Source organism: Cotesia typhae, unplaced genomic scaffold (genome assembly GCF_013202065.1).
Source record: "Cotesia typhae breed Kobodo isofemale line unplaced genomic scaffold, CoteBio_Ctyphae contig_4, whole genome shotgun sequence".
Taxonomy (NCBI): domain Eukaryota; kingdom Metazoa; phylum Arthropoda; class Insecta; order Hymenoptera; family Braconidae; genus Cotesia; species Cotesia typhae.
Genome location: NW_027423748.1, coordinates 490,442 through 517,533, shown reverse-complemented (window position 1 = coordinate 517,533; position 27,092 = coordinate 490,442). Strand labels below are relative to the sequence as shown.

At 34.9% G+C, this 27,092-nt stretch overlaps 1 protein-coding gene and 1 long non-coding RNA gene across 2 annotated transcripts in view; both read left to right on the top strand.

The window, feature by feature from the left end:
- Positions 1-3,027: 3,027 nt before the first annotated feature.
- Positions 3,028-27,092, top strand: part of LOC141527150 (ATP-sensitive inward rectifier potassium channel 12-like) — a 106,173-nt gene continuing 82,108 nt past the window's right edge. The window contains exons 1-4 of the mRNA XM_074242469.1: positions 3,028-3,263; positions 3,350-3,623; positions 3,715-3,907; positions 3,973-4,194. Coding sequence (XP_074098570.1) covers positions 3,082-3,263; positions 3,350-3,623; positions 3,715-3,907; positions 3,973-4,194 — 871 coding nt within the window. The 5' untranslated portion in view covers positions 3,028-3,081. The remainder of the gene's footprint in view (positions 3,264-3,349; positions 3,624-3,714; positions 3,908-3,972; positions 4,195-27,092) is intronic.
- On the top strand, positions 24,467-25,675 carry LOC141527152 (uncharacterized). The gene is made up of 3 exons (XR_012479151.1): positions 24,467-25,107; positions 25,199-25,473; positions 25,614-25,675. It is a non-coding gene; the product is annotated as an uncharacterized LOC141527152 (long non-coding RNA).

Here is a 27,092-nt window from a genome sequence, read left to right as displayed (position 1 = left end):
ACCGTTTTCAAGCTTTCCACGTCTGCGCCGCTTACTCAAACCCAATTCCCAATCGGTCCGCCGTTTCGTCGTTTTGAACAGCTACTTCCGTCGATGATCCTCGTTGATCTACAGTTCTCGGGTAAGTAGCTCTCGTCTTTTCGTGCCAATTATTTATTGTAATAGTCTTACACTAGCTTAAATTAACTTAAACTACCGACTTAAAACTAAAATCGCGATTCAATTTGGGGTTTCAATCGAGCTTCGTTCAGTTTCATACCGTGCAAGGGCGACTCAGTTGCGGCGAATCCTACCAAAGAACATTTAAACGGTAATTTATTACGTCGAAATTTACCTGCATTGAGTTACCATGATTGAATCTTAACAGGTGGCGTTCAAAGCGGCCTGTAACAAATTAAAAGTTAAACTCAATTAAAACACAGCACTCTGTTAAAATTATAAGACTCTTACTTCCAGAACTTCTTTAACCACCAGTTACAACCATAGGCCAGATTAAAGACAGCCTTAAGACACCAATTTAATTAATGAAAGTAAGAGCGATCAACAACACGTCTGTCACCTTATACTGTACATTGTAACTGTATCGAATGAGAATTGAATGCGTGTAAAATTGTTATAATAATTTTTATAAATTTTTGTACCAGCCACATTTTAATTGTTAGAAGGATTGGATAATAAATAATGTTGTCAAGCGAATTTCTGTATTCAAATTTTGGTTCCTTTTAGCAATATCTCACGACCCAGTAGTATTACTCCATGTTCTGGTCCAGTTCTGGGTACTGTGACTAAAATCTCAGTGGCGCCTTAAAATAAATAATAGGTGTGACAAAAGAGAAAGTGACATCATGTTTTGAATTGTTTTGTTCTTTTCATTGTTGAAGTTTGTTATTCAAAGTTGTTAAACCGTAACGTTTCATTAATTTATTCATAAAGTCTGCAGCTGACTTCAATAAATAATTTCGAAAATTCAATTTCTATTCATTTATTTAACATTGATATTTATCGATTTCTAAGCATTGAGCTAAATACTCAAATGTCAACTCGATATTTTTTTATATCAATTCTATTGTTATGTCGGACTCAACGTCCGACATTTTTATTTTATAACAAATAGAATTTAATTATTTATAAATAATTTTATGTTCTTACAACTAATTACATAATTTATTTTATTTTTAAAATTTTGTTATCTTCAAATTTATCAATAGCATTTTCGAAAGAAACTTATTTGAAAAATTTAGTTTTAGTTGGGCCTGACCATACTAAAGGATTTGAGCCTGAACAAATACCCTAATAGAATTTTAAACTTTGTCGAGATCCGAAATAGAAGTTTTCGATAACAAAATAAATGTATATATAAACAATAGTTTAAATAAAATAAAAGTAAATAATGATAAAAGAAAAAAATAAAAAGGAATGTTATGATAATTCTAGTATCAACAGAAGAAAAAAAAATATATATATGTTGATAATTTAAGGAACAAAATTTAATAACTATAATGTAAGTTTAAACAAAAAAAAATAATAAATAAATGTTTTCTTTTATTTTCGAATAAAATAACGACTTAAATAAAAAGAAAAATTTACATCTAAAAAACTAATGACAATTTGTAATCTATGCACAAACTAATTTTTATCTAACTAATTTAATATAAAAATTTGGTCACAGTAAATAATTTAATGTAAAATAGTACACATGTATGTCTTTGTCTATGCATAAATGCGCTTACGTATACACAAACACATAGATGTATAATAGAGCATTAGAGTAAAGGAGAAGCGATATTGTACTCTGACCCAAGTAGAGGGGACTCATGCAACATTATAGAAAAATCTAAGAGAGAGGGCAAGGGCTCAAGGAAATAGAAAAATAATTGGACATTATTTCTCCCATCTAGTAAAAATAAGTAACGCCCTAAAATTCGACACCTTTACGATTTTTCAACAAAAATATCTCTCGTTGTCCTGACGTCCTAGTGTTAACATCGAAAAAGTTTTTATAAGTTTTAATGAAACCACGCGTCAGATTAAAAAAAAAACAATTGTTAGTAAAGTAAATTTCAATTATGTAAAGAAACGGTAACAATGACATTTAAGTAAGTTCTTAATTGAGATTTTTATGTTTGTTTTAATAATTCAAATCTTTGTATGATAATTTTATAATATATTTATTAAATTGAATTCATTTTCTTATATTATAACTTCAACCCCTTCCCATAAAGCTTCAGATCCTTATCTATTAGCCTAACGGCTAGGATAAAAATAATTAAATTTTAGTTGCGTTTTCGACGTAACACTATCTATATCTCTAAATTTATTTGTTGTTGCGTTTTAAAATTTTATTCGTTCCCTTTTATTGATTATTAAAAACTGTCATATTTACTTAGCCCTATTGTATTAGTTTTTATTTAAAAGTAACTTTCTCACAAATTTCTACTACCATAATAATGCATTTTATGACCGTCTCTTTTCGACCCACGCTAAGTAAAACTATCCAGGACAAGATTTGTGATCCTGATGCATTCACTGCAAATGTTCATAAATTTTGGAGTTATCCGAAAACTGTAATTACAAATTTTTAAATGCTTTCAAAGATAACGAAAATTTAATGAGAGTTTCTCTTTTTCAGTTGTTTGAGTAAAACAAAAATTTCTCAAACATGTGCATGGATTAAAGAAGAAACAGACAAAAGTTCAACCTATATTCAATATCGAAATAATTTTTAATTCTTGTATAATTTACTGGATCTAACAACGGCAACCAGTCAGTAGACTGAAGAGTCCTGCGCACGCCCTCACATAATTCATATAATTCCAAGCATAGCCTAGTCTGGACAAAATACTGCTACCATGGTACCAACAGCGTAGCAACCGACAATGATCATTTTTAGATCTTTGATGTTTTATAACTATAGTTCTTGTCACTCGTAGATTAAATTTTTTGCAAATAAATCTTCACTTCTATTTTAATATGAGTAGTAGCATGTTATTATAAATTTTTTAAGTAATATGATTCCTGTTACAGGATATTTTCACAACATTAGTAGATGCTCAGTGGCGCTGGACTTTGCTCGTATTTTCCATGAATTTTTTACTATCTTGGCTTGGTTTTGCTATTGTTTGGTGGTTAATAGTATACAGCCATGGTGATTTTAACAATGATGACTTTTCTGCAGCGAATAAAACATTGACACCCTGTGTTGAGGACATTCATAGCTTCACAAGCTGTTTTCTTTTTTCCGTTGAAACTCAACATACTATCGGGTTAATATACTTCAATTTTTCCATTAAATTAACACATGATCAAACTTATTGCTAATAATTGCAATTTTTATTCATTTTCATGTCAGATATGGCTCGAAGCATACAACAGAAGAATGCCCAGAAGCTATTTTTGTGATGTGTATCCAATCCATGACCGGAGTTATCCTTCAAGCATTCATGGTAGGGATTGTGTTTGCAAAACTATCCCGGCCTAAGAAACGGACACAAACTCTCCTATTTTCTCGAAACGCAGTTATATGCCAGAGAGATGGACTACCATGTCTAATGTTCCGAGTAGGAGACATGAGAAAAAGTCATATCATTGAAGCTCATATCCGTGCTCAAATGATTAAGAAAAAGGTATGATCTCCACAACATGTCAGCGGTATTTTACGACAAATAAAGTTGTGAGAGAAATCTTAATATTTGATTTTGTTTCACTATATTTCAGGTAACTAGAGAAGGAGAATCACTTCCCTTTTTTCAAACTGAATTGAAAGTTGGCGGTGATGGTGAAGAAGACAAAATTTTCTTTATTTGGCCAACAACGATCATTCATAAAATTGATCAATTTTCTCCACTGTATTATCTCTCAGCAAGTGATATGCTGAGAGAACGATTCGAAATCATAGTTATGCTGGAAGGTTCGTACTATTGGAATTTTCTATCCATTCAGTTCGATTTGTAATCTTATCAATCGTACTAAAAGGGGTGATCGAATCTACTGGTATGACAACACAAGCAAGAAGTTCATATCTTCCATCCGAAATTTTATGGGGTCATCGATTCGAACACATGATATCATTCAGAAAAGAAACTGGAGAATATGAAGTTGATTACATGCTTTTTAATAATACATATGAAGTTGACACACCTCTATGTTCTGCAGCTCAATTAATTGAAGTCAGAGAAAATAACGACAATAACCAAGGTTAGTTTCATTCAATTATTGTTATCTACTTCTCATAAAGTGGCATTCGATCTTTCGAGATGATCACAATGTCCAACTTTTTTTTATTTAACTGCTATTATCCTCCGACAATACTGTACTGAAAAAAATTTTGAAAAGTATTTCCAATTTGAACGTAGAGTTAACAATTATCTATCGGGAGGGCCCATGATGTTCTTAGTTTTATAAATATTATTAATTACTATAGCATTTACCTGTACTACATACGTAAAAAGTTCTCACACACTCATTACTGAAATACACAAAAATATTATTTTTTTGAGAGCAGTTAATGATTGTATTCGCAATCTAATTAGATTTTTATGTTAAATGAAATACATACACTTACTGTAAATTTCACGATTTATTACCTTTACCAAAAAAAAATGATCTTATAGCACATCTAATTATTTGATAGTAGAGGAAAAATTTATCAGAAAATCCGTAACCAAATATGAGAATCTAGATTTTATATCAAATCACATTTAAAAAGTCATGAATTGATTTTATTTCTACCCATAAACTTTTTCATGGAAAAATTACTTCAAAGGAACATGGTTAAATATCAACAAATTTGATTCATGAGTTGAACTTAAAAAATGAAGAATGTTTTCAACATGTATCATGACGATTCAAGGAGATAGTTTATTCACCGATTCTTACAGAAATAGTAGTCGAATTTTAATTTCATATACCAAGTAAATGGATAATGCATTAACGAAATTGTGACATTACCGCAATCCCGCAATGAAAGATTAAGTCATTGGTTATCTGATCAGCAAACAGAACATACGGGTGAGCCAAAAAAATTAACCTACCAAATTTATAGGTTAAAATGAACCTCAATACCGAGATCAAAATTTCCCTGCAAGGCAGAATTTTGAGCTCAATTTTAAAAGGTGTCAGTGAGCAATTGGGTATTTGCATGATTTTGATATTCATAAACTTTTGATATTTTTACATTCTATATAATTTTTTTAAATTTTTGGAAAAAAAATTTTTCGATGTTGTTCTTAAAAATTTTAATAATTTAATAAATAAAAAAAGCAGATATTTCAATGAATAAGTTGCTCCATCTCGTGTATGTGACGTCACAGTGCTTATTTCATTTGAAATTTTAAGCGCCAACCTCTTGTAAATACATGGCAGGTGTAAACAATTGTTGTGTTGAATTGTGATTGATTAAAAAAAGATCTGGTAGTGTTGTTTATAATAAAATAAAATTATTTAATTACTCGAAATGTCAAAAAATGAGTTTTGTTGGTGTATAGTTCCAACGTGTAGAAATACTGGTAAATCGACACCAGAAAAAATTTTTATCAATGTTCCATCAAATTCTGTTAAACGGAAAAATTGGTTAGATGCGTGTGGAAATAAAACTAATTATTCATTATCAACTCGGCTTTATTGTTGTGAAGATCATTTTGACGTAAGTCAAACCTGGTCTGAATACAAAAAATGTAATATGGTCAAATATTTAATTTCTTGTATACCTGGTGGCAAAGTTAATTTTATTTCACCTGGATTCGGTGGTAAAACATCGGATGCTGAAATAGTTTCTCAATTTGGATATTTGGATTGTTTGAAATCAGGCGCTGCTGTACTGGCTGATAGAGGCTTCAAACACATAGAAAATTTTGTAGTTGAAAAAAAATGTCCATTAATCAGACCACCAACAGTAATAATCGAAGAGCTAGTAACGCGCGTTTCATGAAGTGTTTGATGCACCTTGAAATTTTTTCATTTAAAATCTATTGGATTGAAAAGCAGATATACCTGTGTTGGCTTGACCCACCTTGGGACACCAGGTAGTGCGCATCCTAACAAGGTGTAAAAAAATATGACCCAAAAAAAGTGCTTGATTCAACAGCCAACAATTAGTAATTGAAAACTTAAGTAATTATAAAAATACAACTATTTGGGCAGACAGTTTTGAGGAGGTTCATATTCAATAATTCCACCCCAAAGCTGATTTTGTAAAAATACCATTTGAAGTGTTTGATTCATGGTGCAATTTTGACAGCGTCTTTGTCACAGTGTTTATTCACTATGGCATTTTCCGCCGAACTTGAGCACATTGGTGTCGGGGGCTCTGCCAGGCGGCGGCACCTCCCGAGCAAAATAGAAAATTTAGTATAGTTAAGATCTAGTTTTAATTTATAATATTTGATTTATTTTATTCCTGCGTGAAAAAATATAAGAAAAGTATTTAACCATGTTCTATAGATTTTTTTTTCATATTTTTGATTGTAATTTTCTCGATTTTTTGAGGTTTTTTTTAATTTTAAAATGTTAACGGGGCAAGAAAACTTTAGATTCAAACTCAGCGAAATAAAATACATAAAAATCATACTCAACCTGGGTCGAAAAAAATTTTTATTTCAAAAACTTCAATTTTTCGTGATTTAATACAATTTTTTGGGATTTTTCGTTTTTTTATTTAATTTAGACGGCTTACGGAGCCAATGGACTTTTTGATTTAGATTCATTTATTTGAAGTACACCAAAATCATACGTGATCCGCGTCCACAGAAATTTTTTCATTGCTGTGACTGCAGTTTTTTGCAAGTTTGGTCCTTTTTTTGAGAATTTTCGCATGTTACTCAAAACTGGAGGGTGACCGGACCGAACAGACTTGAAATTCGGATTCAGCAGGTCGAAAAACATGTCGGTAGGTAGGTCCGGTCCAAAGTACATTCCACTTTTTTTTTTGTGTGCCGGTGTTATAAATAATAATTAGAAATAATAATAATCAATAATTAAATAATTATAAATAATGATAAGTAAATTACCCAGGAGTGGGTGGAAAATATGACCCCCACAGCTCTTTTAAAATAATTTTTTAGATAATTAAATTAAATATTAACTGAGACATAAACTTGACGCATATGAAGCGATTGAAAAATAGAATTTGAATATTAAGAAATTAAAAATAAACAAATAATAAGCCATGAAATCATAATATGATACAACAAATGAAAAATATGAAAAAAACAGAAATGTTTTTATGGATAAATAATTGAATCTAACAAATGTAAGAGATGCTAGATCTAAATAAATAGATTAATGTTAAAAAGTTTAATAGTAGTTCTTTGTCTATATGTAAGTGTGCTTATCAATGCTCAAATACATTGTACCGTTACATTTTATCTGGCGTTCCAGTAGTAGTATATTTGAGGAATATTGTGAGTTTATGTTGTGTGGGTATTAAGTAGTATCGTGAGTGTGTGTGAGTAAGTGAGTTGTCTTGAGGATGTCGAGCTGCACTGCGGAAAAGTGACCGATGTAATGTGTCTCCTGGTCAGTTACCGACGACTGAACTCAGTTCAGGCTCTTGGAGCGAGGTGGTTGCTGTAGAGGAGCGACTGAAATGACGTCGCCCCAACATACGGGAGTTGTGGCAGTCACATGCGGTAGCTTGCGGTTGACAGGCCTCGATTGCTGGATGCTCGAGGGTAGTCGCGAGTTCTGTCTGAGCTTCTAGAGGAGCGGAACCACTGATAGGTCTGGGACTCTAGTTGTGTGAGTGTAGAAGTGAATGTAAGGGTATGCGTATCTGAGAGTAGCGTGCGGGTGAGTTGAAAGCATGTAGCAGGTGGCATGAATGTAGTAGGGGTACGGTGAGAGGCAGTCTGGCCAGAGTCGTGGATGAGAAAGGGGTGCTTTTGTAGCAGTCTGACTAGAATGGTCAACGAGTAAGGATTGTTTGGTGTGGAAGTCCAGCTTGAGACCAGATTATGAAAGAGAGTCTGGTGGAGGTCCTCATAGAAGACGGACGTACCGTCGTTGCTATGCAGCACGAAATGTGTATCGGAGAAGAAGTCGATTGCGAGCTCTCGTTGAGTGAGCATCGCGTTGAGAGTCGAGTGAGTCTCTCGTATCGAAGCTGGCGTGCCTCACACATGCTGTTACCGTAGACCAATGGCCCAAGCCATTGTCTTTGTTTCGTGTCGTTTAGGACTGCTTCCGCGATATTTTATTTATCGATTTAATTTATTTTCCGATTAAAAAGGTTGAGTATTAGTTTGGGAGTACCGATTTGTGTACTAGCTGTCGTTTAGTCTCGTTTTGTATGGAAATTAATTCTTCTGAGACCGAATCACAACCCTCTACCCATAACCAGCCTAACTGAGCGACACCGAGGTATTTCGTTACCGTCAAGGCCATTCTTGGTCTTCTGGGAACATACAATTTAAGTTTATCGTATCTCGGTTGTCGATACCGGTGAAACAAAAGTTGGCTGGCGCCTGTCGGGGTTAATGGAGGATCGACAGATGGCTGAGATGGACAAAGTGTAACGTAGCGAAGTATAGTTTGCTATTAAGATCTACTGCTAGAAAAATCTACGTTACAACATACACTACTGGGAAAAATTAAGGGATCAAAAAAAAATTCCAAATTTTTCGGTAGTTTTCAACAGGCCGTAACTTTGAGAGAAATGGTCCTACAGGAAATAAAAAAAAAGGAAATTGTAGCTCCAAGTGTCTAGTTTTTGGATTATAACTTCAAAATTTTGTAGCCTCCGCGGTTTCTGAGTAATCGTAGAAAAACCAGCAACAAAAAAATTCTCAAAATTTTTTTAGTTTTTTTTTTTTTGGTCTACGGGCGTGGAAAAAATTTTTTTAGCTTAACCACCATAAGGATCGGATACTTTGTTCATTAGCTTTAATTTCTTTTTTAAACACCCTGATACGTCCACTCCTCGCTGAGATATCGGTCTTCAAATGGAAAAGGATCTTTTTGTCTTTGATTATCGATATCTCAGCAACCAATGATCGCACAGAAAGTTAAAGGTGGGTTTCAAGAACTTGAATGAATTCCCCTTAACGACTGTCCATTGTTTATTCGAAAAAAATTTTTCTTTCCGTCACATGAATTTGAAAATGCAACAAAAAAGGGCTTTTAGTGGTTTTTGGAAAATCAAGCGCTGGATCGAAAATATTGAGGAAACCACTAATGTTAAGTGTGCCTTTTACAGTTCAATATGTCCACAAAAACCCTACAAAGAATCAAATTAATCCAGCCAGCCGTTTTTTTGTTTCACTTGATCGAATTTTTGAAAAAATTAAAGGATCACGTTTTTTGCTTTGAAAAGCTCATAATTTTTAAAAATGAGAAAAAAATTGTTTTTTCGAGCTTTTTCCACATTTTCGTTCCAAAAGTGCTTAAATTTTCAAAAAAAAAAATTCAAAAAAAAAAAAATTTTCAAAAAAAAAAAAATTTTTTCGAAAAAAATTTAAAAAAATTTTTTTTTAACAAGTTAAGGGAACTCAAAAACCATCGCCCAATGATTTTTATCACCTTTCCACCGCTGCATTCCTTGATTCTACTGATCTCCTTTTAATTAAATTAATAAAAAAGTTAATACCCCCAATCGAATTTCGATTTTTTCATACGCTTTTCGGAGTTTTTTTTTCTTTTCTTTTTGTGAATCCTTAGCAAATCGCTTCATTCAACAGTTTTTTTCAAAACTAATCCCTCTGCGCTAAAAAAAATTTTTTTTAATTTTTTGGTCAAAATTGAAAATTTCTGACTTTTGATTCTTAATCATGGTTAGACGACATTTATCGGAGGTGGAAGTCGCTCGGTTAGTGACTCTTATCGACGAAGGTTACACTCAACATGCAGTTGCTATCCGGATGGGTGTAAGTCAATCTGTCGTATCTCGAGCTTATACCAGATACCAAGAAACGAATCAATATCATCGTCGCCCCGGACAAGGTCGCCATCGAGTCACTAATGCCCGCGATGATCGAACAATTGTTAGAGAAGTTCGACGACAACCTTTCATCAATGCGAATATTGTCGCTCGAAACTTTCCCAATCGCAGACAACAGCAACAACAACAGCAACAGCGACGACGGCATCAAGTGCGAAACATTTGCTCTCGAACAATCATCAACCGTCTTCGTGAAACTGGGTTACACGCACGACATCCTAATCGTGTACCCCTGTTGACAGCAAGACATCGTCGAGCTCGTTTAGCGTATGCTTACGATCATCGAAATTGGAACTTGAGGGAATGGACAAATGTTTTATTCACTGATGAGTCTCGTTTTAATCTGTATGGCAACGATCGACGTCCTCTCGTTTGGCGCCGTCGTGGAGAACGTTTTCGCCAGAACTTTGTCCTTCCAGTCGTTGCCTACGGCGGTGGATCAGTTATGGTGTGGGGGGGCGTATCACGAAATTGGAGAACACCTTTGGTAATTGTACGCGAAAATTTGACAGCTAGACGTTACATCGACCAAATTTTAAGGCCCATTGTTCTGCGCAGACGACAACATCTGAGCTCGTTCATATTGATGCAAGATAATGCACGTCCACACACAGCCAACATTACCCGGCGCTTCTTTGAGCGGCATGACATAACATTGTTGCGACACCCAGAAATGAGTCCAGATCTCAACCCCATAGAGCACGTTTGGGACATAATGGGCCGTCGGTTGCGCAGAGAGTATCCAAATTTGCAGAACTTAGCTGCTTTGAAGCGCGCGCTTCAGCACATTTGGAATACCATTCCGCAGCCTTAAATTACCGTCTGCATAAACATGGCTGAACATTTGAGAGCCGTTATTGAAAACAGGGGTGGTAATACCCGGTATTGAACCAACAAAAACCTTCAGAGAATGAGTTTGGAGTCATTAAATACGGTGGAACTGACGAGCCACCGGGTCTCAATTCTCCTGAAATACCTCACACACACACACACACACACACACACACACACACACACACACACACACACACACACACACACACACACACACACACACACACACACACACACACACACACACACACACACACACACACACACACACACACACACACACACACACACACAGAGAGAGAGAGAGAGCGTAAATCCGACCGCGCGACCTCCATGTGGTACGCTTTGGATAACGCTAATGCCGGCGGTAATTGTTTTCTTAAACTTTTCAAGAGAAAAAATTTCAAAAAAAATTTTTTTTTTTAATTTTTTTTTTTTTTTCAATTTAAGCACTTTCTGGAACAAAAATGTGGAAAAAGCTCGAAAAAACAATTTTTTTTTCTCATTTTTAAAAATTATGAGCTTTTCAGAGCAAAAAACGTGATGCTTTAATTTTTTCAAAAATTCGATCAAGTGAAACAAAAAAACGGCTTGCTGGATTAATTTGATTCTTTGTAGGGTTTTTGTGGACATATTGAACTGTAAAAGGCACACTTAACATTAGTGGTTTCCTCAATATTTTCGATCCAGCGCTTGATTTTCCAAAAAACCACTAAAAGCCCTTTTTTTGTTGCATTTTCAAATTCATGTGACGGAAAGAAAAATTTTTTTCGAGAAAACAATGGACAGTCGTTAAGGGAATTCATTCAAGTTCTTGAAACCCACCTTTAACTTTCTGTGCGATCATTGGTTGCTGAGATATCGATAATCAAAGACAAAAAGATCCTTTTCCATTTGAAGACCGATATCTCAGCGAGGAGTGGACGTATCAGGGTGTTTAAAAAAAGAAATTAAAGCTAAATGAACAAAGTATCCGATCCTTATGGTGGTTAAGCTAAAAAAATTTTTTCCACGCCCGTAGACCAAAAAAAAAAAAACTAAAAAAATTTTGAGAATTTTTTTGTTGCTGGTTTTTCTACGATTACTCAGAAACCGCGGAGGCTACAAAATTTTGAAGTTCTAATCCAAAAACTAGACACTTGGAGCTACAATTTCCTTTTTTTTTTCCTGTACGACCATTTCTCTCAAAGTTACGGCCTGTTGAAAACTACCGAAAAATTTGGAATTTTTTTTTGATCCCTTAATTTTTTCCAGTAGTGTAGATGAATAATAGAACATAGGAGGAAGTGAGAAAATTTTAATACACTTTGAACCTAGTAGCAAGGACTCATGTAACATTGAAGACAAACTTGAGAGAGGATAAGGCCCCCAAGAAAAAGACAAATAATGAGATATTGTTTCACCGATTTTGACCGAGAATCTTTCTCGTTTTCCTGGACGTTCTAGTGTTAAACATCGTCTAAAGTTTTACTCGTCTAAAGTTTTGAAACCACGTGTAGGAAGAAGATTGAATTGTTCTGAATACTGAATTCAAGTTACATAAAGAATGAATTCAAACAAACCAACGAAAAATATCAACAAATCAGATTCAACTTAAATTTTTAATATTTGTGATTTTAGTAGTAGTAAAACTTGTTATATAAAATAAAGAGTTAACTTTTAATCATTGTGTAATAATTGTTATTTAACTAGTGACGTTCAGTTTTAATTTAAACATTGAAAGTATTGAAATTATTCAAGTAGATCAATTTATTGAAACGGACCTATCAACCTGTAAAATGTACAAAAGCGGGAAAATTGTGGATCTGGATCTAATAAGAAAATTCATTAGATCTAGCGTGTTAATGACGTCAGAGTAACTCGGTTTGCGCAAGCGTCAGAAAATTCAAAGCGCAATTTTCTGTTTGGCTAATAATTGTGGGAACGAGCGGTTATCAGGTGCGGTTCACTATTTTAGGTGTCCCCCAGGGGCGAATTCATCGCAGCTGGGCCGGTTCACTTAACACAATCTATAAGTAGTCAGTAGACTGTAGATCTGGCAACACGCTAAGATTTTGCTCTGCTTTCTGCGATTATCAATATAAATTCTAGCCATCAGTTAATTTACATTTTGATGTCATCTACTTCAGGAAATTGAGAGCTATTTAATGGTGTTTAAAATAAAATTGTGTTGTTGTGTAATAATTTATTAACTTGAATCTTTACTCGTGTATTAAAAATTTTACAAATAAGTTAAGCATTGGAATTATTGCGCACCTAGTTTGTGCTTACTTGGTGTATATGTGTTGAATTCATAGATAGCTGTAATGTGCTTAAGTGTGATGAGTAATGTCTTCATCAGTATAAGTTTGGGTCAATGACGTCTATATCGGAGTTTGTATGCTAGTGTGTGTGGGTGATCAAATACTTACACATTACCTCACAACCTTCTGAAGTATTTTGTTTACAAGCTAAGCTGGTATGTCATCACTATCTGATATTTGCTTCAGATTAAAACAAGCCATAAAAGTACCTGTGACTTGTAATAATTGAAATAAGGTATTTCACCCAAGTTGCACACGTGATTGTATTAAAAACAAAGATCTATCATACTGCTCTAGAGTAAAGTTTGCTCATCTACTACGACTTCTAAATTCAAACTGTTCAGTCATAAAGAGTCGTTCAACGTCTACAAGATCGATCACCTCTAACAATTCATCGATATCCAGCTTTAAGTCTACATAGTCTACAACCAGATCATCAAATTCAGAAACTGTATCAAGTCATAGATCTACATCAAAGTTGATCAAGTCAAGTATTCAGTCTCCAGTTACTCTAACATCGCTTTTGTCCCTTTCAAATGATTCAGTCTTTTTCTCTCCGACTTCCAACACAATAATTACTATTGTTAATACCCAGTCTTTAATGTCAAATACTAATGAATCAGTTACCTCACTTGATACTGCAAATCCAAGTGACTTACCTAAAAGCTGGTCGAGCATGTCAACTGATGATAAATTAACATTATTAATGAAATACAGAAGATTACATTGTAACACGGTGAAAAATATTTAATTATATTTCAACGGAAATATAAATTACAGATGTGTGAATCATAAAGGTGTAACAAAGACTGGATGCACACGGCTTCCGCGGAATTAAATTATTATTGAAAAGTCGGGAGATGTTCTAGTGCCATTCTCAAACGATTTTCGTACTATTAGTGAGTATCCCTAATTTCTAATTGGACTTACATGTTATCTGCCAACGATCCGTATCAGGTGGTAAATTGGCATTTACCTATAGTGAGCCAACTGGCCACGTTGCAATAGATATTTAGTATCGGCAGAGAATAACGATAATCTACAGTAGTGAGCATAAGGAAACATTAAAAAAGTAAATAAAGTATCATTCACGAAAATCAAGTTGAATAAGTGAAGAATCATTTATTCCTAGAAAAAGGCTTTTGTTTTTAAGGAATTTAAAAATAAAGTGTTTTTCGTACTATTGTTGCAGGTTGCTGTTGTTGTAATTTTCATATGTTCTATAAAAAAATTAGAATAAGAAAAAATCTTTTCGAACAGATTGTTAAGTAAATAAATTAATAAATTGTAGACAAGAAAATATTTTTTGTCATTTTATTGAGAAATGCTAATTATAATTTGAAAGAAAATACGATCTTTTAATAAGTCATTTTAATAATCAAATTACGAAAAAAACCAATCATAAACGATAAGATAACGCTTAAAAAAAAATTGATTTTTTTAAAAATAATTATTTTCTTACACTAAAAATATGACAAAAAAAAATTATTCAAAAATATCTGATTAATCCATTAGTTTATGAAAAATATGACGCAATAGCATGAAAGAATTTGAGAAGTGGTCATATAATGTCTAACAAGAACATAAAATCAGTAAACGATTAAAATTGAAAAAGAAAAAAAAAACATTCAACATTCATTAATTGAATTTTGAATTATTTTTTGCTTCAAAAATTAATTATTCATAAAAGAGATATATCGTATGCTTTTATAACGACATCACGATGCTTATTTTTATAGAAAAGATCCTTGATAGGTTGGATACGGTCTTGCTGGCTTTCTTGCATACATTATCTAGGTGTTCGCGGTAGGACAGTTTCTCGTCTATCATTACCCCTACATAGCGCAGAGCCCGTGTTGAGGTTAATGTTGTACCTCCCATGTCTACTGTAAACGGTTTTGGAAATCATTTTTTACGAGTCAGGACAACCATCTCTGTTTTTTGTTTGGCGAGTTTTAGGTGGTGTTTCTCAAGCCAGGCTTCGATAGCATCAGTGGTGTCTCGAACTAGCAGTTCTGCCTCCTTGGTACTGTCTACTACAATCGTAGCCGCGACATCATCCGCGAAGCCCGTGAGTTCCACTTGCTTCAGCAGCAGAATTCACAGGAGCTCGTCGTAGTCAGCGTTCCATAGGTCGGCCCCCATAATTGAGCCTTGGGGCACGCCAGCCGTTACGTCATGCTCTTGATAGCCCTCTGTTGTTTCTACTATCAGCTTTCTCTCATCAAGGTAATCGTCGATCATTTCCAGATTTTTTGGCTCCACGTCAAATTTGTGTTCCACGGCGTCTGAAATATCCCCCCAATTCGTGCTGTTGAAAGCGTTTTTCACGTCGAATGTTAGGAGAAGACAGACCTTGCGAGCTTTGAGACTACCAGACCATGCTTCTCTTGCTATCTCCGTGACCTTCTGAATTGCACCGATTATTGATCGTCCTTTCCGGAAGCCATGTTGGTTAAAGGCAAAACTTCCAGCATGATCGATGTCATTGCGTAGCCCCCCTTGAATGAGCTTCTCGAGCAGCTTTCCAAGCATGCAGAATGGTCTAACCAACGAAGGTGTTATAGGGGCTCCCCTCCCCTTGTCCAAAAGGACCAATCTCTGCCGCTTCCAGATCTTAGGGAACGTGCCGGTTGTCAGACAGGCATTGTAGGCGCTTAAGAGTATGTCTGGGTACTCCAGGGCTACAATCTTGATGACAGATGCCGGTATGCCGTCAGGACCAGGTGCTTTTCCTGTCTTGATAGTCTTTGCCGCGTGCTGTAGTTCCTTGGTGGTAAAGGGTGTTGTTTTGCCATTTTTCGCATATTGTTTTTTCTCCTGGAGCGGGTGTCTGGGAAACAGCTCCGTTACGATGCTGTTCATCAAGGCTGGATATTTTGGTGCTTCTGGCGAAGCCTTTCTAACTCGTTTAGTAACAATTTGGTAGACCTTGCCCCAGAGGTCATTGTTGAGGTCGTTGCAGATCTCTTTCAACAATATCGCTTTACTGGCTTTAATAGCTGTATTCAAAGCCTTTTTGGCCTGCTTGTACTCCATCGAATATTCATTTTGGTCGAGAGAATGCTTCACAGCTCTCGTTGCTCGTCGACGTAGCTTGTAGCATGTTTTTCGAAGCTCTGCTATCTCTTGTGACCACCAGTATGCCGGCCTATGGAAGCCTTGCTTTTTCAGCCGTGGCATTGAGGCATCACACGAGGCAACAATCAGTGTGTGTGTGTGTGTGTGTGTGTGTGTGTGTGTGGATGTATGTAAACCTCTCATAACTTTTTGAACGGCTTGACCAATTCCATTGCGGTTCACGTTAATCGAAAGGGCTTGACTGAACTCAGATTATGAATACTATTTGGACCGATTCAGACCAATAGATTTTCAGAAATCTCAAAAAAACTACGAAAAAGAATTTTTTCAAATGTGGTTTCTTTCTAATAACTTTCAAACGGCTTGTCCGATCAATTCCAAAAACTAATCAACTCTTAACATCGAAACACCACGTCGATCGTCATCAAGCCGGTCAAAATCGGTTGGTTCGTTTGTGAGTTATCGTTGACAAAAAAAATCGACAAAAAGTGTTTTTTTCGAATTGCACCAAAATTTCCGGTTTAATCAATTTGTGTTCGAAAGTATATCATAGAAAAAAACGCTCTTTGTTCTTCAAATTGCTATAACTTTGACACAAACTGACCTTTTAACACTTTTTTTTTAATTTCATTTTAAATTGTAGTTTTCAGAAAAAAAAAAATTGTGAAAAGTCAGGAGATATGAAATATTTTCGTTTTTCCAATAAAACCGTCATTTTTTTGAAGTTCAGAACCTTTGATTTTTAATTTTTGTGTCCTAAATAAAATTTCAACAAAAATAGTATTTAACCCTCCTATGACAATTTTGTGCCAACTTTTCTTTTTATTTTTTTTTTTTGATTGAAAAAGGAAATATTATAAAATTAGTTGATTTTACATAACTTTGCGTTAAAATTTTTTTGGATTGTTTTTCAAATTTCAGAAGTTGAAAAAAAATTGTACGAAAACAGTCGTAAAGTATATTTACGGGAATTAAAGAATCGTTGTCACAATGTTAAAAATTTAAATATTAAAATTTTTTTCCTCGATTTAACGATGGTTTTCTTGGTTTCTGAACTGCACTGTGTTGTGTGGATTGTTCCGACGGAAAAACAAGACTTAACTATTACAACAAAATTCAATAATGGAGTAATGTTGCGGAATCATTTAAACCTTCCCGCAACAAACTGGTAGCACCGAGGCGCCGCTGCACAAGCGCCCTCGGGTGTCCTACCTCAACTCAACTGGCTCACCGGCAAGCAGCCATACTCCTCATAACACGTGCTAATTGTACAGCGTACACACGCATTTACCGTGACCAGTGCATTTCTTTGTGTATTTACAAAATCATCAAGCTCATCCACTCAACTTTACTGAAGCCAACTACAGCATCGCTACTCATCTTTATTCACCAGCAATCATTGGCAACTCAGGTACAATTATGTATTTATTGTAAATCATCTGAGATCACTTTATCACAACCTATACTCTCATGTTCCCTCTCTCTCTTACTCATTGTTACATGGCTACCCATGTATCGCTCTTTCTCATACATATGTATAGCAGCCACCTACACTTTCCACCTAGCAACAATCACGTGTTACAATTGTTAATAGAAATTCGTCATCCTGCGGCAAAATCAAATGCCGCATTGCAGATGTTGCTTGGTGGGGATTGGGGGTGACTGCTACCTGCTCTTGGGCCTGTCGGCCAGTCTGTGTTCAACAACCTGGGCTCCATCTCGCATCCCGAGACCCACGTAATCAATTAAGCTCATTATTGTTAAGGCTCATTCGCTCACACTGTGAAAGTTAATTATATTGTTAATTGAATAGTGATCCAATGACTCCAAATTATACAGCTCACCCAACTAAACATTACTCATATTTATCGCTCATAATTGCTAGTGTTAATTATATTGTAAACTAATTAACAGTTCGATTGAAGATCAAATTTCTACAACTCATGCTCAGTCTAATTAATATGCATTAATTAATACAACTCAATTAAACTCAACAACGCGTACTCATGAATTAATGTAATAATTCAAGATCATAATAAGTGTTCAAAGTGCTCAATATTTGTGAACTACTCAAACTCTGTACAACCAAAACTACGCCTGTGATTAATTTTAGAATAAATACTATTATAACCACGAATGTGGCTCCTCCATCTTTTAACACCTAGTCCCGGCAAATAAATATTTAATGTTAAGACAATTATCTTACAAGTAAGTTGATGAATTTCTTGTGTTGCTGGTATCAGTTCAGAGTTTTTGAAGCGATTCTCTAATTTTTCTTTCATGGAATTGTATTCTTCAGCTTCAAAAATCTAATATTAATATCCGGTTAATCTTTCAAAGCCCACTCGAATAATTTTGATGATGTTAGGATTTGTAGATGAGGTGGCAATTGTAGACTAGCACGTGCGGCTATTCGGTTCAAAGTACCACCTATCACATGGACCTTTGCCATGTGCCATAGCAAAAAATTACACTCTATGTTTATTCCGAATTCTTCATTGTAATGCGATAAATTAACAAAATGTTTGAAATTTTTATTCTGTTGTCGCGCGCCATCCGAGAAGAAAAGAATTTCACGAACTCCATATGACAAAGATTTTATAAAATCGATAATGACTCCAAAGTACAAATGAACAGCAATTGCATCATGATTGGAGCAATCAAAAATGATTGCTATACTCTGATCCGTAAGTTCATTGTTTTCTATATAATAAATAACCACAGTATAAACCGTCGCTTGGTCGTTATTCCAGTAAAATCCTGGAGTATCATCTTGAACCACAAACGAATAGTTTTCGGCAGTCAACTATAACTATGAATTCGTCTTCTTTCAAACATTCTTCCACTTGTGTTGAGTTTGCTGCTTGCTCTTTGGCGATAAAATTGTTCGGTAAAAGAGCCTCCACTTTTTCACCGAAATCATCAACAAAATTATTTGTGTTCTTGATTGTCGTTTGAAAAGTTACTCGTGGAGTAGAGACCCATTGTTTATAATTGATTTATAATGGAAGGATTATTATTATAAGGATAACTATAATGAAACGGTGAATTTACCGTAGTGAGCTAGTTTTACGCTAGTTTTTCGCTAGTTCTATGCGGGTGAATTAATGGTCAAATGTCTGTAAAACCACCGTAAGTTCACCCGCAGAATAAGGTATTTCTCGGATCTTCAATCGATCAATCAACAGTCAAAATTATGGACAATGACACCTGATAAACACCGTCAAATTGCTTCACACAGACTAATGTTTGACTGATGATTGTCCGTGAATTGGCCATATTATAACCATGGCGGTGAAACCGCTAGGGTTAGAAAAAATACCCAAAAATTTTCGAAGATATTTTTAGAATACATTGCGGCACTTGAACCCGGACTTGGAAATTTTTATCATTACATACTCATTGAACAAAATATTTTTTCTTCTTACTGTTTAAATATTAGTCAAAAAAGATAAATTACTTTGAGTCTCAAAAGTAATAATTTTACAATAATAAGTAAAACTTTTTAAACAACTCATCAAAATAAATTTAGTTTAACAACGTGTTGAGAATGTTATGTTCAAGGGCGTTTTTAGAGCGGTAGCGTAAACGGTGGAGGTTTGGACTAACGAATTAAAGAATACGCAACGGAGGTTTTAATTCCGTTGTTTTAATTATTTATGTGGGACGTTTTCGAGGTACGAACCTACTACGCCTTCGTTTGAGACTGACGGATATTTATGTAGATAGATGTACTTACTACTTGTTGTATTATTACTAATCGCTGGATCCGTGATTCCAGGGGCTGCTCTCAGCGCCTTTCCTTTTGATTGGGCCCTTCGGTCGTTCCTTGCAGTGGATGAAGTAGGATGGATTGGGCCGCTTATCTTCAGGGCTTCTTATTTTATAAATGAAAGTAGTTGCTTTTTCTCTTCGTTTTAAATTTATTTGTTATCACTAAAACTTACATTTTCATAATTGTAATTTCAATAGTAATTTATATGAATGAATGTTTGTAATTTGAGCTAACGTCCTCCAGTCCCCCGGAGGGTAAAGTATGCAAATTTAGCTTTTAGAGATATTTCAATCAAACTTATTGGCCGGATTCTCGCCTAAGTGCAGAGCAAATTAGAACTTTGAGATTCCGGTTCTCTATGGTTGTATTTAATAACTAATACGTGGCCTGCCGGTTGACCTGAGTCTGAACTCGTCTTAAGTGCGGCGCAAATTAAGATAAGGAACTTTTACGGGCCCGTCAACTAAACGCGGAAGTCGAATTAATTAACAAAGACCGGGAGCGGTCTCAGTTTCTCGTTATTAAATGCTCGCGGTGCTGAGTTTGCAGAAGTTCCCACTAGTCAATCAGCAGTCACGTAGCTTATATTTTATTGTGGCTTTTGCGCATGGAGAAGTCTTCCATCTGCGCGGGTGATTTAAATTTAAAAGAAAAAAATTTTTACGGGTGGACATAACAAGAATGATAAATAATTCAAATTAAAAATAATAAATAATGACTCAAATTGAATAGTTAGTAAATAAACTGTGGTATTAAATAGAGTTCAAATGTTAAAACACATACATAAAGGAATTAAAAGTTCCAAATCAACTATTAAAAGGAATTGAATAAATGTTTATTGAAATTTTAATCGATCGTCAAGTAAATTATATGATTATTGATAAAGTAGTTCAAAGAAATTGTATAAGTATTAATTAATTTAAGGAATGTTAATATCTAAAATTTTCATATCCTAAAGAACAAGTAACATTAAGAACTCTGTGTGCATTTATGTGTGTGTATAGATACACCTATACATTATCATAAGTTTACAAGTAACTGTATAGGTGTACAGTGTGTAGCTGTACGGTGTATAAATGTACAGTGTATAATTATACGGTGTATAGTTGTGCAATGTATCGTTGTACAGTGTATGAGTTCAAAAGCGTACGAGTATAGTACGTAACTTGTGATCTATACTTGTACTTCAATATACAGGGTAAACCGCCACCACAGAATTTTTCCGACACACCCGAAGAAAAGGTAAGAGTTTGACAACCAAGGGCCCGTAAAAATCTCGAACCCGGAGAACTGCTGGGTGTTCGCTCTCTTCGTGTTTTGACCTAGTTAGTAATATCGTACACATTTTAAGTTAATCACAATAGACACGCGTAATTCTGTTTTATCAAAATTAACCAGTTCGAAAATTTAGTAAAAGTAAAGTGAAATTAATTAAGAGAAGTTAAATGAACAGGAATTATCAATGTTTATCAGGTACATTTTGAATTACTAATTTGTGAATTTTAAGAATATAGAAACCGCATTATATAAATGAAAATATTAAATTTTAACCACGTGTAATATTTGTAACGATTGTAATAATTTGTTAATTAACCAATTTTTCATTTAAAAAATATATGTATCAAATTTAAACAGTAAACAATTTATTCAAAAAAACCTATTCTCAATAAAAATAAAACTCGGAGTTTCTAGTCTATTAGCTTAACACGCTAGGACTATAAACTAAAATGACCTATTCAAATTAGTAAATTATCTGTGAATATAAATTAATTTTTACATAACACACTTCTATCTGCTTTCCTTTTATTAACTGGTACATTTGCTCTCCTAATACTGCTAATTCATCCGTGTTGAAATTATCTCAATTATCTTAGAGATCATAATTATAAATGTCGTCAAAGTCAAAAGTTTGTACCCGGTATTGGAAATTTCGGCCTTCTGTTTCTTCAGTGTTTAATTTTTTAGCAATAATTCTGTAACCTAAATTGATTGCATTTTTATAGGCTGTTTATTTTGCCGGGATGCATGTATAAAATTTTTTTTAAATGTTTCCCACTAACGCTTTGGATCCTCAGGAGATCTGTTAATTACAATTTAAACAAAAACGCTCTTCATCGCCACAGGCATTTTAAATAATGTAGATTCTCGTAATCCTTCTATCACATAATGAATCCTACCAATTACTTACAAATGGCGAACGTTTGGCTCTCATTTGCAAAATTTTCCAATCAGTTTAAAATTTCAGGCATTTATCAATAAAAATGATATTGACGTGTAACGCACCGCATGACTGATTATGTCTTTCAATTTCTGCATTGTGCTTAAAACAAGCCTCCAGAGTAGACCCTCTTTTACCAATGCCGGCTAAATCTCCATGGGTTTGGTCCAGGCTTGCAATCCGATATTGTCCTGGTAAGTGAATATCCAGTTGTTGGACACTTTGACCTTGTTTTCGAATTTCAGAAGCAAGTAATTGCCAGCATGCTTCTGGTGGCCTGACATAACGTCCTTCGATGTATGTATTTGCTTCATTATAAATTAGTGTCCGTTGTTCTTCGACAACTTTGATCGATGCACAGTTGTTATCGTTATAAATGTATTCATAAAGATACTCCACAGCCAAAATACTCCCTACGTACTCAACGTTTAGATGACAATTGAATCATTTCAATAAATAGGCGTTGTAAGTGCTGCATGACGATTATATCGTGTCATACGACGACCGTTTATGACTTTGCGATAAGCTGCATGTTCGTGTGAAGATTGGCGACTATGAAGGTCAAACTGCGAATTGTAGCGTCGTCGGTAATTCGGTTTACCAAAATCTACTAAATACGTATCTGCCTGGTACGAATTTAGAAAGTCGAGTCGACATCTTGTTCTTCCGTTTTGATGAACCATACACGTTGCATTGAGATTTAAATCGCCACATAGGTTGTGAATCATTCATTGAAGCCCTAATTCTCTAACTCTCAGTCATCATTTCCGGGTATTTTGGATAAAATCAAGTCACCGAGCTCTACTGGTTAATGAATCTTGTCATCAGTTATCATAATTACAAGCAGAAAGATACGTGGTAATCCTCGTTTCTGAAATTCTATAGTTTTTACAAAAGCCGATGACTTTGAAAAGACGCGTTTTTTATCTAAATCTTCTATTATTGGGTCAAATTTTAACTTAGCAACTCTGGCTACGATATCAAAAGGATCCTGTGGAAGCTGTTGCAAAATTGTTCTATTTTTTAAATTTATGTGCAATGCCTGTTTGATTCCCAGCCAGTTAGGATTCGATGTCATGGTGATAAAGAAATCAGGTGATCCAAGCCTCCGAACAATAGCAGAGTTTAACGACTGCGGCTGGCATACGGCGTTTGTAACTGTAAATCTGGGCTGAAACAATCTGTGCCGTCTGGGAAAAATAATGGGTAAGTAAATGGCTCAACTTGCTTATCAACATTTTTCAAGGAGACAATGTTTATGTTGTGCTGGTGAACAATCATTTTATTTTCTGGAAAGCTATAATCAGCATTTAGTGTATAAACTGTACAAACCTCATTACACACCAGTATATTGAACTTTCTGCGATCAGCTCGATCTGGAAGTATAAATAAGAGCTTTACGTATGGCGGAGGTAACCCTTGGGCAGAAGTTAACAGATTCATTTTATCTTCTACTTCTCACATCATTATATATCCCTGTGAATAACGATTTTGCGCTCGAATGATAAACTCCTATAACTTTATCATTGAGGTAGTAATTCCAGAATTAAATGGATGGTTAACTCGTTCATTGGTGGCTTCATCAATGTCTAAAAAGTAAAGTTGCCCGTACTGTGGTCGCTCAAAGACACCAACATCATTTTGGGTCGGGTGTGCTGCCATATCTATTTTATGATATATTTTTCCGCAAACAATGAAACTATAAATGCCATCGCTGTTCATAGTTCTGTCATCTTCTACATTGAATGATGATAGGGCAAAAGATGCGTTTATCTATCTTATTTTTCTATGAAATTCTTCCGAAAACGGTCTCTGTTTTTCTAATCGGTATTCTCGCTGTTCATCATTTTCAGTAGCTACACGTTGTGTCGCATGCTGTCGCAAAACCCGCAGACGTCGCTCTCGTTGTTCGTTATTTTGAGTAGCTACGTGTTGGCCTGCATGCTGCCGCAAATCTCGGAGACGTCATTCTCATTGTCCGTTATATTCATTAGCCACACGTTGTGCCGTACGCTCTTGTGAAACACCTAAGTCATAAGACCTTTCTACTCGTGTAATGTTAGTCATGTTTTGCAAGCAGATTACTTTAGCAGCAGAAACCTGATTTTTTTTATGAAGATATTCTTGAAATGAGTCTTCCCTGTGTAAAGTTTCAGAAACTTGACCAGTTTGATGACGATGTTCTTTGATGTGTTCTTGAGACGAGTTGTGACTTCGTAAAGTTAGGTTGTGTATAAGCGTATAAGCGCCTAAATAATATTTTTTCAAAGATTGTTTAGGCATTTTTAAGTGAACATGTTGTCACGGGGTTCCTTCATTACCCGTTGAAGGTCCTCACCCTAGCCGCGGTTAGTTATCGACGGATCACAGGGCGCTGTGGTCTAGGATGCCCGCGCAGTCACTATAAAATTAGCATAAGTTCCAGGGCCTAGAAAGTAAGTGTTCCGAGGGTAGGCATTATTCCACACTAGGGGCAAGTGAAATTGGTGCACCGAAAAAAAGCATTGTGAAGCCGGAGCCCAAGTACACCAGCACGAAATTCTGAAATTCCAGGTAACTATTTATTTTCCTCTGTGTTTTCTGTAGAACCTTCAGAGCGATTATTTTAATATCAATAATAGATATTAATTGCTAGGTATTTAGCTGGCTTAAATATCCGTTGATAGTTATTCTAATATCCTGAAATTCCAGATTTATTGTACCGCTAATCAAATCCCGAGCCGCAACGCAATTGAATCAGATCCGAGTACCTGATAGAGCAGTGGAGTTGTCAAAGAATATTTGCCTAGACAGAAGGCCACAAGGTGCGACAACGAGAGTTAATTAAGAATCGTCAAAAAAAATTTCAGGTACACAAAAATTTAACCTCGGTAAAATTTGCGTTGTACCAGTGTTATTTCCAAGGGCGTTTTTAGAGCGGTATGGTACTTGGTACCAGTATGCAGTTTCCGTGTACGGAAAGAAGGTGAATACAAAGAGAATCAAAAAAAATTTTCTTTTTTTTTTATGTATATATGTATATATGTATATATATATATATTTTTTTTTTCTTATAGGATGTGGAGAAGGGAGTTCGGCTCTTGAGGAGGCTGACGCGGCCGATTACCCCGGTCCGGGCGCTCCGGGCGGCATCCCACCTGGTGGATGTCTTCGGCCGGCTTCCTCCGGAGGTGACCGAGGCGGCGTCCTTCTTTTGCATGGAGGGCCTTGAGGGCGTTGGAGGGCCGTGGGCCCTCGAGGAGGTGATGGCTCCCAACGCTGATGACTTGGAGCGTTTGGCAACCGCTTTGGTAGAGGCGGTATTTTTTCATTTGGTCACCGGAGCTTAAGGGTAAGGTCATTGTTTAACTGCCTTCTCTCTCTCCCTTTTTTTTTTGAAAATTTTAGAAATTTTGTAAGATTTTTTTTTTTATAAAAAAATTTCTATTGTAATATCTTTTCAATCTTCTGTTCTCTCCTCTTTTGTTTTAGCCGTGTAAGGTGTCAGGTGGAATGCGGTGATGTCAGAGACTCTTTCTTCCAGTCGTGTTTGGAGATATGGATATAATAGTAGGATATAATAGTATACATAGAATGAAATAAAATATAAAATATGAAATATTTTATTGAGAAAAAAATTTTCCTTTTTTTTTTTTTAAATGAACAAAATAAAAAACTTTATTTTTTGAAACGAAATTTTGTTTCTTTTTCCTTTTCTTCCCCTTTGTTTCAGGGAGGGAATGAAATACAACTTTCGAGATAAGTAGGATTAAGTTCATTTGTATTTTAATTTGGTTTAATGTAGACTAAGATAAGGGGAAGGGGGCGTACGTGCGACCTCGAGAGGCAGAGGGGAAAGGGGCGTGTAATTGCGGCCATAAGTGCGGATCCACGTGTACTCTTGGTTGACGAGTAGGCGTAGATCTGCATTGACGACGGCATGAGTCTGTAGTGAGCGTGATTTACCGGATGACACTTGCGTGGGCGTTGGTAAGTTGCTCCGCGGGTGTTACCGACTTAGCTACTGACTTAGCAGCTTTGTTATAATTGCTGTTAGATGACTCTCCTTGTTCTCTTTCTTACTTTATTCATAATTATCAAATATTGGTATTTAAAATAATTTGTTTAAATTATAGAAGGATTTTATAGTTCGAAAAAAAAAATTTTTTTTTATAAGGTGACGTTAGCTCAAATTATGGCTTGTTGGTTATTATTTATGATTATTATTTAATAATTGAGATATAATCATTGTAATTGTATATTTTTATAGGAAAGAAAGAATTTTGTAATATAATCTGATAAAATATAATGATTATCATAAATTATAGTAACAGTAGTAATAAATGTAAAAGTAGTGACAATTGGGTTTTCGAAAAAAAAAAAAATTATTGATTTTTTTTATGTATTTTAAAACTTTATTATTAATAATATTGATATTTAATGCAAAAAACTTCAAAAAAAATTTTTTTCAATTAATTATAAACAATAAAAATTGATGAAATTTAAATAAAAATCACGTGACTATAAACGCGCCATGATTGGTCACCATAGTTACCATCAAGGTAAGTTTGTTAAAAAATAATATAATAAATGAAAATATTTAATTATTTATTCTCCATTACATTAAATATAATTATTTATTTCATAAATTGCAGAGCATCGCGTGAGAGTTACAGCGACAAGGCTATAGGTTATGTTCAACTAAGTCGTAAAAATAATATTTGTATTGTGAAAGGACGGGTATGTCCAGAACACCGAATTCGGAGTAAGGCTTATTCAGTTACTTTAACTATTAATTAAAAGTCAAAAAAAATTCAGGATGTTCAATGCCATGACTGTGCAGCTTCAGCAGGTAATTTATACTCTTATTAAATTTAAGTTTTTTGATGTTGTAAGCAATAATAATCTTTTATATTGTGTTTACAGGTGGTTGCAAACATGCATTAGCATTACTTATGTGGACCCATCGTA